The sequence below is a fragment of the Phyllostomus hastatus genome, unplaced genomic scaffold, assembly GCF_019186645.2.
Source record: "Phyllostomus hastatus isolate PE091 unplaced genomic scaffold, TTU_PhHast_1.1 phas_contig_210, whole genome shotgun sequence".
NCBI classification, from domain to species: Eukaryota; Metazoa; Chordata; class Mammalia; order Chiroptera; family Phyllostomidae; genus Phyllostomus; species Phyllostomus hastatus.
In genome coordinates, this window is record NW_025333737.1 from 35988375 (window position 1) to 36002348 (window position 13974).

The 13974-nt window shown below is 68.0% G+C and overlaps 1 protein-coding gene across 1 annotated transcript in view; it reads left to right on the top strand.

Annotated features, from left to right (window-relative positions):
• The first annotated feature begins 1141 nt into the window (after nt 1-1141).
• The window catches only part of MGAT5B (alpha-1,6-mannosylglycoprotein 6-beta-N-acetylglucosaminyltransferase B), a 54628-nt gene continuing 41795 nt past the window's right edge, over nt 1142-13974 (top strand). Inside the window, exons 1-3 of the mRNA XM_045836977.1 lie at nt 1142-1285; nt 4627-4739; nt 10536-10683. Coding sequence (XP_045692933.1) covers nt 1218-1285; nt 4627-4739; nt 10536-10683 — 329 coding nt within the window. The 5' untranslated portion in view covers nt 1142-1217. The remainder of the gene's footprint in view (nt 1286-4626; nt 4740-10535; nt 10684-13974) is intronic.

Below are 13974 nucleotides of genomic sequence, written 5' to 3' on the forward strand. Positions count from 1 at the left end.
CATCATTGCCTGGGATGGAGGGACCCTCAGGGTCGCCGACGTCATTTCACACTGGCTGGAGGCCGTGGGCTCTTCCCAGCCTGGGGCTTCCGAGTCTCCAGGAATGAGCAAGTGGAGGGGTGGGTGGGAGGAGGGCAGGGGCACACGGAGGGGGCTTTAGGGAGCTCCCGGTCCCTCTCGTTTCTTAGTGAAGAAACCGAGGCGCGAGAGTCCCCAGGACGTGCCCCCTCCTCCCCCGGTTATGGGAGGGTCAGAGACTAGAACTCGGGCCCACACCGTTCGAACTCAGATCAGTAAGCAAAGGGGGGCCGCGGCAGTTTCGGACCAGAGAGAGCCAGAGGACGGAGGAGGGTTGCACAGCGTAATCAGGGGGTGTGTGCCGGGGCCGGTGCAGAAGTCCACAGGGGCGACACCGGCAGAGGTGGGCGGGAAGGCCCTGGCACCGTCCAGAAGGCACCCAATAGCGGGCCGGGTGACCTCGCCCCCTGTTTCCCAGCCGCCCGACCACGGCCGGGAGAGCGCGCTGCTGGGCCTCCGCCACGAGGTGGCGCCGACGCGCCAGGGAAGCGCGACCGAGGCTCCACCGCCTCCTCCGAGGAAACAATGCGGCGCCTCCCCGCGTAGCGCAGCGCAGCGCGGCGCGGGCCGGACGCCGGACACCCGGGCGAACGGGAGGCAGGGCGGGCGCCGGGCGCCCTCGCTGGGAGCCATGGGCGCTGCACGGCGCCGGTGCGGGGAGCGGCGCGGCCCGGGGACGCGGGGGGCCGGGGCGCGAGCCCGGGGCCGCCTCTAGCCGGCACCGAGGGCGCGGGCCCGGGGATGAGGGCGCCCGCGGCGGGGAGCCCGTCTGCGCGCCGCGGCGCCGTCCCGCCCAGCGAGCGAGCCCGAGCAGGCAGACGCGCGGCCGGCGGTCTGGGGGCGCGCCGCCTCCCGGCCCCCAAAATGTGAGGCGAGGAGGGCGGAGACGCAGAGACGGTCAGCCGGGCGCCCTCGCCGCCCTCCGGCAGCCGCGCCGCTTTCCGTCCCCGCCCGGCGAGGCCGCGCCGACCCCGCGAGCCGCGGCCCGAGCAGCGAAGCCGCCGAGGCCCCGCGCTCCCCCGTCTCGCTCCGACTCGGCTTCCGCCCGGGGCCGGTTCGCGGTCCGGACGCGGCGGGACAGGGCCCCGGACGGCGCGTCCGGCCTCGCCCGTGGCTCCTCGCCCAGACAAGTTTGAACAATGATCACAGTGAGCCCCGATGGGAAGATAATGGTCAGAAGATGCCTGGTCACCCTGAGACCCTTTCGGTAAAGTTCTCTCCCGGTTGGCGCGGGGAGGTCGTTTTCCCCGAGGGGGCGCGGGGCAGGGGCGCACGAGCTCCGTCCTGGCGAGGGTGCGTGCCAGGGGGCGGAGCGGACGGGGCGCTTCGTGCTCCCACCGGTGGGGCTGGGGAGAGGCATGGCGCTTGGGGTCGGGTTCGTGGCGGGTGGGGGGCGGTGAGTAATCCTGGGACTTGTCCCGAGTTGGTCTAGTTTGGGGAGGACTCCGAGTGCGAAGGCGGGAACGAGGGCAGGTGGCACCCAGGTCGTGGTCCTGCGCTCGGAAGTCGGCCGGCCGGGGCGCGCCTTCCCTGCTCCCCGGGGTCCCACCCCTCCTCGCCCAGGACCCCACGCTGGCGTCACACTTGGGGCGCCGCACCTCGGGGGCCGGCCCGCCCACCCCGACCTGCTGTGCCGCCCCTTCCCTGCCCCCTTCTTCGAGCGCTCCATTTCTCGCCGCGGGGTGCAGGCTGTCTCCAACAGGGGGATCCCCGAAATTGGGGCAAGGAGCCTCTCTGATGGGGATTCGACCCCCCGCCCTCATCTCGGTGGTGGAGAGGCGGGGGCAGGGGCGGCGCTGCGCTGCGGGGGCGGGGGGGAGCGCGGAGGCAGGATGGAGGTGGAGACCGGTCCCTTCACCCAACCTCGGGCGGCCAAGGCCAGGCAGGGCTGGGGCTGTGCGGCGGGTCAGGCTCAGCGAGCCCCACCCCGGAGGCCTGGGGAGTGGGGGACCGCGAGTGGGGGACGGAGGGCTCAGAGGGAGCGGCCACAGGTGAGGAAGGAGCCCTTGGGGCTCCCGAGGCTCGTGCTGTAGGGGGCGCTGAGTTGGAGCCCCTCCTCCCGAGGCCTCCCAGGGCCCCCCTGATGTCCCGCCCTTCTCCTGACCAGGGGACCTGGGTTCTCGTGGCGCCCGCCTCCCCAGCACGTCCAGCCCCTCCATCGGCCAGGAGCTGGGGAGACAGCCCCCGGGCTGCAGGAGCCGCGCCCCGCCACCCCACCGCTGGCCGGAGGGCGCGGGAGGACCGCAGGGCCGGGCTACCCCGCGGTGGGCCTTGGCCCCGCCCATGGGAAGGACTCGGAGCCCCCGACAGACACGAGGTTCCTGTGCGAGGCAGGCGAGCCTGGAAGGGGCCTTGCTCCTCCGGGAAGTCCTCCGCTCTTTAGCTGACCCACACGGTGGAGACGGTCCTCACCCGTCTCATCTACCCCATGTCGGTCTCGCCGTCAGGCTGCAGAAGCCCAGCCATGCACCGGAGCATTAGCAGGACATTTCCTGGGGCAATCAGCGCGCCAGCGGGGCTCCAGCACCACGGACAGCGCCTGCGCGCCGCGTGCGTCCCTCTGGGGTCCTGCCCTGATTGGCGGGCTCTGGGGTCTCCCTAGGCCAGAGACCCACAGCCTGCAGTGGGGTCTTTGTGTCCCCTTCAGATGTGGGGGGCAGGCGACAGGCCCCCGACCATATCACCCCCGCTTGCCACGCTCCAGGGCAGGCTGGACTGGCAGGACTGGGGCGGGGCAGGGACAGGTGCTGCGGAGACGAGCTGGGAACCCAGGCTCTGGGCTATACAGGCGGAGGCGCCTTGTCACGGCAGGTCTCGGGACGCCGGGGGTTTGCAGCTGCGAGTGCGACCCCAGCGCTGGGGCAGGGAGCGGGGCAAGGGAGGCACGAGTCACTGGAGGGGCCGCCCTCGTCCTCAGGCTGGGAGGACACACAGCCGATGCCCGCAGGACCTTCCTGGGTGTGTGACCACCTCCTCTCACGCCGTCCCTCTGGCTGCTGTCCTGAGACCAGCCTGGCTTCACCTTGGGGACCCTCGGGCCTGGGCCCCACCCTGGGCTGGGTGGGATTCGATGAGGGGTCCCGGGAGAGGAGGGAGCGTTGTCCCCCGGCCCCCAGCCCTCCCCGTCACTTCCTGGAGGGAGCTCCCTGTCCCCTCCCTGCTCTTGCATTCTGCCCCTTCTCCGATTTCATCTCTAACAAGCTTCCTTTAAATACAAATACGGGCAGGGAGTTTTGTTGTACTTTTATTTTCTTCCGCAATTATGTGTTTTCTTTAATGGACCAGAGTTTAATTAAATACTGCTCTGCCAGTTTCAAATAATGAAGATTAAAATGCAGAAGGCAAGTCCTGCAGGGAGAGAGACAGCCTGGGGCTGGAGGCCGGGGTGGCGGTGAGGGGGCCGCAGGTCTCTGGTGTGACGGGGGGCTCCCTGCGAGGTGGGGGTTCCTCTCCCTGACGGGGGTGGGCGAGGCGCCCCCTGCCAGCGCTGCCAGCTCATCAAGGTCTCCCATCGATTTGAAGTCACAAAACAGCTGCCACCTCCGGCCACCCCAAGACTATGCCGGGGAGCTCAGTTGTCCTGTTTGGCGCCCGGGGTCTAGTACAGAAGCAGTGGAGTCTGGGGCTGGGGACTTGAGGGGGGATCCCTACTGCTCCCCACACCCCCCTCCCCCACCGGGGCTGCATGAGTGCCTGGCACCTGGTAGATAATCAGCAGCTACAGACTGAAGCCAGCTCTCCCGACCACGGTGACCCACGGCACCCACCGTGTGACACCCCGCAGGCAGGCGCCGAGGCACTCTGACCGGTGATGGCTCCGGCTGGCAGCCTCCCGCGTGCCTGCCTGGTGAAGACATGGGTCAGGGAGAGTCTGGGCACAGGGGGCGACCACACGGCCCTGTCCTTCTAGATCTTACCATCTGGTAGTGACGGGGTGCACCCCGCCCCCCTGCCCATGCCGAGGAGGTGCCCCAGCACCCCATGACTGGAGGCTACGGCCAAGGGCTGTGCACACAGGTGCCGGCAGACCCGATGACTGACAGGACCGGGGGAGGGGGGCGGTGTCTCGCCCTCTGGTTGGCACTGGGCCGGCACCGGGCCGGTCCTGCTGCTTCCTTCCACGCCGGCGCACCTGGAGAGCTCCTGAAAGCGGCGCTCGCCCTGCCCCCAGAGTGTCCGATTCAGGAGCCCAGGGGTGGGGGCGGGGGCTCCAGAACCGGCACCTCCAGCATTTCCGAGGGGACGCCCGGGCTGCTGCTCGGGGCCCACCCTTGGGGCCCACCCTCGGGGGCCTCTGGTGGCGAGGCTCAGAGGCTCGACCTCACGCCCAGGTGTGTGTCCTTGTCCGTCACGGTCCCGGGCCCGCTGCGCCGCATCCCTGTGGGGGTGGGGGCGGGGCTGTCTTTCTCCTGCTCTGGTGAGAGACGTGCCCTGACCTGTGGTTCTCCCACTCACCGCCCCCCCCCCCCGTCGGTCCCGCAGTCACTGTGCGGGCCCTCCCGGGGCGGGGGTGCGCCTGACCGCCCGCCCCCTTGCCCATCTCCGCAGGCTCTTCGTCCTGGGCATCGGCTTCTTCTCGCTCTGCTTCCTGATGACGTCCCTGGGAGGCCAGCTCTCGGCCCGGCGGCCCGGGGACTCGCCCTTCACCATCCGCACGGAAGGTAGCTATCTCCCCGGGGGCGGCAGCGGCGCCCGGAGCGGGGCAGGCGCGTGTAGGGGAGGGCGGGGGGCCCTCGAGCCTCGTACGGTCACGGCGTCCTGGCCACCTCATCCTGGCCACCTCGTCTCCGGACGTGTGAGTGGACAAGGGCCTTGGCCTGGGCTGCACGACCTCTCGCGGTCTCGGCCGTGGTCATCAGGGCCCCTCCCGCCTGGCCTCCCGGGCGTCAGAGAAGGCTGCCCATGGGGCTGCTCTGATGGGAGGGGCCTGACCGTGACACCGGTCTCTCCAGGATCTGCGTACTCTTTGCCTTTGGTCCGGGCTGTGGTCCCAGCAGGCTGTCCGTGGCCTTATTTCTGGGCCTGTTGGACACCGTCTGGATCCTCACGGCCCTGCCCACGTGGCGCTTGCAAGGCCGTGGAACGGAGTCTCCGAGCAGGGCGGTGGGGACCAGGGGGCCCCGGTTGGTGCCCTGGCTCACTGTCGGGGGGCTGTGCGCCGCTGGCCACGTCACTGCCCTCGCCCACCAGGGAGGAAAGCCACGCCCGTCCTCAGGGGCTGGATCGCCTGAGCTCACCTGGCGGGGCTGAGATGGGGCCACCATCCCGGCGATGACCCTGCGCCCTGCATCCTGGGAGGCCTCTGGCCCGGTGTCACTGGGCCTGGTCTGGTCGACCTCGGGGCAGGGGGGCACGGAAGTGGGGAAACTGAGGCAAGTGGGGTCTGGAACTGTCCAGGGCTGGCTCGGTGGGCTTCCCCTGCCCCTCTGGGAGGTGTCAGCTGACTGGCTCCTCCGTTTCAGGTGACCACCGTGCCCTGCCGTAGAAAGGTGGTCCTCCGCGGGGTGCTTGGGGGGCATCACTGTGCGCCCCCCCGTGTCTCCTCATTAGAATCCTCCGTCTCACACGCACCCCTGTCCACTCGCGAAGGCGAGCTCCCGCAGGAAGTGCACATCTGTTAGCCCGTCAGGCCGGAGTGCGAGCCAACCGAGGCCGCCCCGCCTCGCGGAGGCCGCGCGGTCCCTGAGCCTCCGCGTTCCCCTCCCCTCCCCCAACGGGGATAGCGGCGCCCGCGTCCCCAGCGCTGCCGCGAGGACGCATTCAGAGAGCCTGTGCGCGGGGCCGCCAGCAGCCCCTGGCGACTAGACCGGGCTCCGTAAATCCTTCCTGGAGCGGCTGGGTGTGGGGTGGGGGCCATTGCGGAAAAGGGTGAAGAAGGACTGAGGACCAGCCCGGACTTCCGAGAGGGGACACGTGAGGGTTGGGGCGGAAACGGCAGCTGAGCCCAGTGTGAGGGCGCCTGGAGGGGAATCTGGGGTGGGGGGCACCCTAGGGGTCCTGAGGGGTGGGGTGTAGGGAGTGATGCTCTAGCTCCCTGGGGGCCATCCCTGCGGAGGGGACATGTCTGTCTCTGGGGGCTGCTATACATCAGGGGCTTGAGGAAGCTGGACCTCCGGAAAGGTCAGGGGTGGCGGCCAGGGGCTGGGGGAGGAGGGGTGCACGGCTGGGTGTGTGGTTCTTATGCTCACTTCCCTGAGGGGCTGGGGCCCGCACTAGGCCCAGGGTACGAGGGGCTTGCGGCGCCCCCCACCGAGCCCTGCACTCTGCAGTTTTGCCTGGTAGGTGGGATGGGGTGGGAACCCGAGTCCAGCCTAAGCCTTGCGGATCAGGGGTGGACGGAACCCCAGGGGGAGGAGGACTTGGCCGCGGCCGTGCAACTAGACGCGAGGCATTTGTGTCGTGCCCGTGTGTGCTCGAACTCGCCGCTGGAGGGTAACAGGCGCGCGCCAAACGCCGCGGTGCAGCCGGCAGCCCGGATGGAGAAGCGGGGCGCGCCCCGCCCCCAGAAGGCCCTCGTGACGTCAGGACGCTGCTCTGGTGGCGCCGGGAGCTTTGCCTGTTTGGGGACTCCGAGACCGGAGCCGTGCGTGCGGCGGCGTTCTCTGTGCGTGTGCCCTGCCCTCCGGGTATTCTCCGTCGCCGAGGCTCTCGGTCTCGGGTGGGGTTGGCATCGTTGTCACTGCTGTGCGGCGTTCTGTGGCGAGAACAGGCCACGGCGCGGGGTCGCCGCTCCTGTAGGGGGCGCCCGGGGCGTCCCAGTGGGGCCCCTGGGAGTGGCGCTGGTGTGCACGTTCTGGCGCGGAGTCAGGCGGGCGCGGGTGGACGGACATGTCCTCCGGGTGCCGCGGGAGTGGGGTCTCCGGGGCTCCTGTTGGAAGCGAGGTGCCAGCAACATGGAACCGGCAAGGGCGTGGGGGGGGGGGCCCTCTGAGAACCCCGGAGAACTGACCCTGATTCGCTGCCTACCGCAGTTCTCACCGACTCCCAGTTTCTTTCACGACCTTGGATTAAGCTGATTTGCTTGGAGAGACACAAAGCAGGGACTTACTTGGAAAGAGCCCCAAGTTTATCTTGTGGGTTTGAAGTCTTGGTCTTGCAAGAGACACCCCGTCCCCTGCCTGGGGGGTGGGGGGCAGCTCTGGCCTGAACCTCGGAGCCCAGCAGGGAGAACTGGGGTTGGGAGCAGGGCGGGGGGCGGGGGGGCGGGGCGGGTGTGCAGGGGCCCGGGCGGGGATTCGCAGGGCATGGAGGCCGGGGTTTATTTAACGAGTCTGCGCTCAGCCGCAGGGCAACCTCCGGAGACAGAAACCCACATTTAGGAGATAAATCCTTGCATCGGTCAACAAAACCTTGTGAGCACAGATGGGGAAGCTCGCTCTCCTGCCTGTCGAGGCTGAGGGCGGTGGGGTCCCGCGGGGAGGCGCCCACGGCCGCCAGGACGGGGCCGGGAAGAACAGCGGCATCTGGAAGGAGAGGAGACCCCACCGTGGCCTCTGTGGACCCAGGCCTCCCCGGGCAGGCTCCGGGTTCACCCGTGGGCGGTTTGTATTTCGTGGCAGATGCACTCTGTATTCTGCACGCTCGTCTCAAGACTCGCGGGGAGGAGGAGGAGGCGGCTGCGGGGAGGCGAAGAACTCGGAGGAGGTCTAACCCAGTTCTGTCTCGCAGCAGCAGCAGCGGCGGCCGGCCGGGGCCCCGGGGGTGGATTCGTGCGCGCTCCCTCTCCACCCCCGCCCCTCCCCACCGCTTCTGCCTCCACCACCCTTCCCTGTCCCAGGGGGAGGACTCGCCTCCCCCTGGGACAGGGGATGTGAGACAGGGGGTGTGACGTGTCTGAGGCCCCCTTTCCGCTGCTGCTGTGGCTCCTGGGGCACCTGAGGCTCTCTGTCTTGTCTTTTTTTTTTTTTTTAAGATTTTATTTACTTATTTTTTACAGAGGGAAGAGAGGGAGAAAGAGAGAAACATCAATGTGCAGTTGCTGGGGGCCATGGCCTGCAAGCCAGGCATGTATGTGCCCTGACTGGGAATCAAACCTGCGATGCTTTGGTTCGCAGCCTGAGCTCAATCCACTGAGCTACGCCAGCTGGGGCCTCTCTGTCTTGTCGTGAAGAAGTAGAGGTCCCAGGCTGTGTCTGGGGGAGGGGACACAGGTCCGCAGGCTGCAGGTCCTTGGTTCGGCCGCACGCACTGCCCTGAGTGTCTGCTGGGGCGGACCTCCGGGCCTGGCCTGGCTTGCGCTGAGGCTGCCCCTGGGCCTGAGCCTCGGCAGCAAAGGGCTCTGGGGCACCTGCCCTTGAGGCTGGCAACGGAGGGGCACGCCCGGGCCCGGGGCCTGCCCCTGTGTCCCCCACGGCCTCGGCTGGGTTCCGAGGTGGCCCTGTGCCGACACAAAGGTGCTCACACCTCCAGCTGCACAGACAGCCCCACGTCAGGTGCAGGAGGTTGGTCTGTCTGTCTGCTCAGGTGCGGGCCTTGCACCCTCCAGGACTCAGGGGGAAAGGGCAGGGTGGGGACAAGGGGGGGGGGTGGGAGAGACAGAGAGGCAGGGCACTTGTCTGGGGAGGGCGGGGCCTCCGTGGGCAGGACACACCCCCGTCTGTCAGCGCAAGGAGCCATTAGTGTCCCTGGCGCCCCAGTGTGCTTTGTTTACACGAAACGTGGAGGGAACTCGGGTGAGATCCGAGATGCCTGGGGCCTCACGTTAAGCGCCTTCGGTTTTGCTGACGCCAGGAGCCCAGGAGCGGAGAAGTGACTCTGGGCGAGTCAAGTCAGGAGCGCGCTCTGCCGACAGTCCCTCCGGCGGTGGCACCCAGGGGTGTGTCGCGTGGGGAGGGCGGCGGGACTGGCTGTGTAAAGCCACCTTTCCTCCCGGGGACCCACCCCGGCCTTGTCCTGGGCAGAACATGCAGGGGCTGCCTGCTGAGGTGTCAGAAGCTTCCTGAGCCTTGCGCTCCCTGCCGATGAGGGGAGCGGCCCCTGGGTCCCCGCTGCTGGGGAGGCGGCTGGGGTCTCGGTCCAGGCGGATGGAGGCGGCCTTGCAGATGCATCTGCGGGCGAGGGGCCCTGCCGCCTCAGCCCGCCCGCCCGTCAGCCCCCGCCTTCCGGAGCCGCTCCTTCCGTTGGCGTGTTGAGGACCTGGGTTCCTCCCCCTGGTGCGGGGCGGTCCAGGACCCGGGCACCTCCGAGGGACTCTCAGGGGCTTACGGTCCCCGGCCACCTCTTGCTCTGGTCTGCTTCTGTTGAGTTATCCTGCTCCGCGTCTCCCTTCCTGCCCCCACTGCCCCCAACACTGACCGAGAGGGAAGGGCACGCTCTTCCCCGTAGCGCCCTGGGTGACTTCCCCTGTCCCCAGCTGGGCTTTCCTTTGCTGCCCAAATGAAGGGCCTTTGTTCTGGGCTCTGCTTCTGAGGAGCCCACCCTCAGGCGCCCCCCGCCCCTCCCTGGAAGCCCCGGAAACACTGGGGGGTAGGGGCGGGGTCCATGGACTCGGCTCATTTGTTTTGAGAGGTTCAGCGCCCAGTCCTGGGGGCCTTCGGGGAGCCCAGCCGGGGGCGGTGCCGGAAACCGAGCCCCCAGGCCCGTTTGGAGGGGCTGCAGAGACCCTTCCCGAGACGCCAGTACAGAGGCATGTGCAGCGCGGACGGCGGGGAAGGACTGCAAAGGGAACCTCGGAGCGTCTCCGGCTGGTTAATGGGATCTGGGGCGGAGCACCTCGTTTGCATTTAACTTCATTCTTCACAAGGTCTCCCCTGCCCGTCAGCCCTGGTGCTGGTCTTTGGGAGCCAGAAGACCAGACCGGGAGCCGGGGCAAACTCAGGGCGGTCTGCCACGGGGTGGGGGGGGCCTGCGGCGGGCTGGAGCCTGGTGGGAGAACAGGGCCCCAGGCCCCTCGGTCACGGGCCTGCAGCCTCCTCTGTGCGTGCGAGCCACGTGGGGGTACAAGCAGTGCAGGGTCCGGGGCGCCGCACCCTAGAGGTCCGAACACACAGGTCGAGAGCAGGGCCCGAGAATCTGATTTTAACAGTCCGCCCAGGGGATTTGGGGAGGGGTGCGTGGTTGACGGTTTTAGAGCCCGGTCCAGGAGTTCTGTCTGGAGCTTGGTGGGAGGGGGCTTTGAGGCCCCTGCCCCACGCCTGGGCCCTCTCTGTCACCTCGCAGATCTGAGAGTCCGTCTCAAGCTTGATATTCTAGGCCGCCAAACCGGGGCCCAGAAAGGTTAAAGGGCTGACCCGGGGCGCCCCGCCAGAGGGCGAGGGCCAGCTCCCTGCTCTCTGGATTCCTGTCCCGCAGGTGAGGGCTGGCCAGACTCCCTCTCCTGACCCCTCCCCCTCTCCCCAGGAAGACAGGAGTGGGCTGGGGCCTGAGCCGCCTCGGCCTGGAGACCAGGTGGCCTCCGGCGGCCTCCCTCCGCCGGGCTGCCGGGGCCTCACCTGATCGTGGCCCCGCTCTGCCCGCAGTGACGGGAGGGCTGGAGTCCCGGGGCGTCCTCCGCAAGATGAGCGACCTGCTGGAGCTGATGCTGAAGCGCATGGACGCGCTGGCGCGGCTGGAGAACCGCAGCGAGCTGCACAGGGCCGCCGGCCACGGGCACTCTGCCCCAGACAGGTGAGGGGGCGTGGAGGGGGGAGGGGTGGCATCTGGGGCCCAGTGGGGGGGTGTGGTCATCCAGTCCCTGCTGGTGGAGAAAACGGCAAGAATGCAGAGAGCCGCCCGGTAACTGGAGCTAACCTGCTGTTCTGCCCCCAGGGTCAGAGCTATTAGCATCCTGTCCCTCTTCCTTTTCTTAAAAAAGATTTTATGTATTTATTTTTAGAGAGGGAAGGGAGGGAGGAAGTGAGAGAGAGAGAGAAACATCAATGTGCGGTTGCTGGGGGCCGTGGCCTGCAACCCAGGCATGTGCCCTGACTGGGAATCGAACCTGCGAGCACTTTGGTTCACAGCCCGCGCTCAATCCACTGAGCTACGCCAGCCAGGCCTTGCTCTTCCTTTTTAATGACACATCACGGGTGAAAGCTGAAGGGTCCTTACCTGCCTCCCCCTGGAGACAAGCGCCTTCCCGACACATTTCACCCATTCTGGGCGCTTTCTCACCTGCGTCTTGCGCGCCTATGTGTTGTGAGCGCACAGTGCGTGGTTTCCACACGTCCTCCATGGGTGGTGTTGTGGCAGCCGGGAGCTCTGCCTGTTGCGAGGGGCACGTGTGGACGTCCACGCGGACTGTAGTGGCCACCTGTGCACCCGTGGACTGCGCCAAAAGGGTTTTCGGGTTTATTCGTTCTGAGTACCCCCCGCTGAGGCCAGAGTGAGCGGAGATTCCCCAGGTTGGCGTTGCTGTCCCGTGCGCCTCAGCGGCGCGCCCAGGAGCCCGGTGGTGCACACCTGGCTGGTGTGATCGGTACGTCCGTGGTCTCCGGGCCCCAGAGGACGGAGTAGGGTGTCCCGGCCTCCCCACCCCCCTCGCCCATGCAGCTGTGGGGGAGGGCGCTTGGGCCCCGCCGCCCCTGGGAGACCTTTGGGGTCTCGGGGTGGTCCTTTATGAGGGGGGTTTGCGCAGTGTGTTCTGGCTGCTGAGGAGTTAGTTGGACACCCACACGTTGACACCGTTTGGGAAGAGCTGTCCCTCCGCCAGTGTGATCTGCTGACAGCGTTCTCCTGCTAAATAATATATTTGAAATCCACACTTGGAGACAATTTGCCGAAAGCTCTGTCTCCGCCAGGCCGATGGGGGCGACATGAAAGCCAGGCCCCAGACGCTTCCGGAGGAAGAGGCCGCCACTCCCCCCCGAGGGGAAGGCGGCCGGCTGGAGGGGCGGGCGAGGGGGCTTCCTGGGGAGGCTCGTCCTGGGCGGGGGCGACGCGCGTGGATCTCCCCCGCCCGCCGGAATCTTGGGCGGTCTTGGGGGGCCTTCACGGGCGTCAGTCACGGGCACCATCCAGATGGTCTCGGCGAGACCGTGTTCTCCCATGGCTGCGCCCCGCAGGCAGCCCCCCAGTGTGGGATCGGCAGTCAGGGCGTGCCTTCCAGGGGCAGGGGGTGGGGGTGGAGAGAGGCCGGGGCCAGCTCTCAGGCTGGACATGGCCTTGTCCTCGATGACCTCCTCCAACGAGGGGGAGACCGAGGCTCAGAGGAGTGCGGGCGGCCGCTCCCAGGTGCAGCGGGCTGTGAAGGGGCTGGGCCTGGCTGGGCCCCGGCCAGCTGGCCCCGGAGGCCACCTGTCCAACCACGTGCTCAGCAAGTGTGCGGCTCAGCTGGGCTCGTTCCTCCCCCTCTGGCAAGACTTTCTTTATCAGTTTGTGCACAACCCGTGAAGGAAGCCCTTTGTTCCACTTTGCTCTGTTTTTTTTTTGTTTGTTTGGAAAATGTAGCCACTAAAATGACAGCCAGCCGCCCGGGGTCCGACGTGCAACAAGGGTGGAAGGCCCAGCACAGTGCTGGCTCCTGCTGGGGGCTCAGTGCCCGCGGGGAACGGGGCCCCTGGTGGGCTCCACGGGGCCCTGTGCTGGGTCCCCGCTCGACGCTGCCCCACCCGCCAGGCCCGGGCATCTGGCCGAGCGAACTAAAGAGGCCCCCATACACACTGGACCTACTAAGCGCAGGGCGCTGCTGCTACCGGTGCTGGGGACCAGTGAGGTGAAGTCAGACCCTGACCCCCGCTCTGAAGGATTGGGGGGGGTGCCTAGGAAAGGGCTGTTCAAACAGGGGGTCTGGGAAGGCCCTTCTGAGTTGGGGATATTGGAGCTTGATGCGGAAGGAAGGGGGGAAGGAGGCAGCCCCGGGAGCAGGATGTTGAGGGAGAGCAGCGAGCGCAGGCGCCCTGGGGTGGGCCCCCGGTTGGCACGCTGGAGGCAAAGGACCAGCGTCGGGGCCTGCACGGCAGACGGGGGGTGGGGCGGGCGGGAGAGGCCGGCAGGCAGGTGGCTCAGGTGGTGGCAGCCCTGCTTGGCCGAGTTGGGACACTATTTTCAGAGCTGCGGGAGGCTGCAGGACGGCTCGAAGCCAGGCACTGAGGGGATCTGCCTGCTTTGTTTTAAAAGACCCCGGCTGCTACCTGAGGAACGGCTCGAGGACTCGGGGAGGCAGGCGGAGGGGCCAGTGGCGGCGACGGGAGACAGCAGCGGAGGCCTTGGGTTCCCCTGGAATTTCCTCCTCTGGGGGCACGAGGCCACTTTCTTCTCCGTGTCCACGGGTCGATTTGCTCTGATGCCGGCGCTGTCCCCTGAGACCCAGCCTCTCGCCCCCTCTCCCGTCCCTCCCGCTCCCCTGTCTGCGTCCAGCTGTGTGGTCACCTCTCCGGGCTGCTGACCCAGCCCTGCCCACCGATCTGTTCCCCGGGGCGAGGGCAGAGGACCCAGCTGGCTCCCTGCTTTGGGCAGAGAGCGAGGGTCAGGCATCCCTGGGCTCCAGGCACTGTTGCCGGCACATTGCATGCGTCACTGATTTCTCCCCGTTCCGGTCTGTCCCTGTCCCACCCTCCCTGCCCTTCCTCTCCTCCAGGGGCAGCACACGCCACCTCCCAGCCCGACCAGCGGGGCCCGCCGAGCCCCCCCACAGGCAGAGCTGTGCTGCCGCTCCGGCCTCAGAGACAGAAGCGGAGGGTGTGTCCAGGCCCGTGGGTGCTGCCTGCTCGCCCCTCCCCACGGGGTTGCCCTGTGCCGCCTCTGGGGCTCTGGGCACCCTGGGCGCCGGCTGCCATGGGTGCTGCATCGTGAACACGAACACGGTCACCCCCATGACCTGGTCATCGAGCCCTGGGGACCCGCCTCAGGGGAAGAACCTTAGCTCCAGACACGGCTCTCTGACGCCGTGGTCGCTGTGGCCTCTGTAGTGGTGGGAGCAAGTTCGAGCGGCAGTTTCCGGGCCGGCCGGCGAGGAAGCGCTGAGACTCGGCGCCTCCG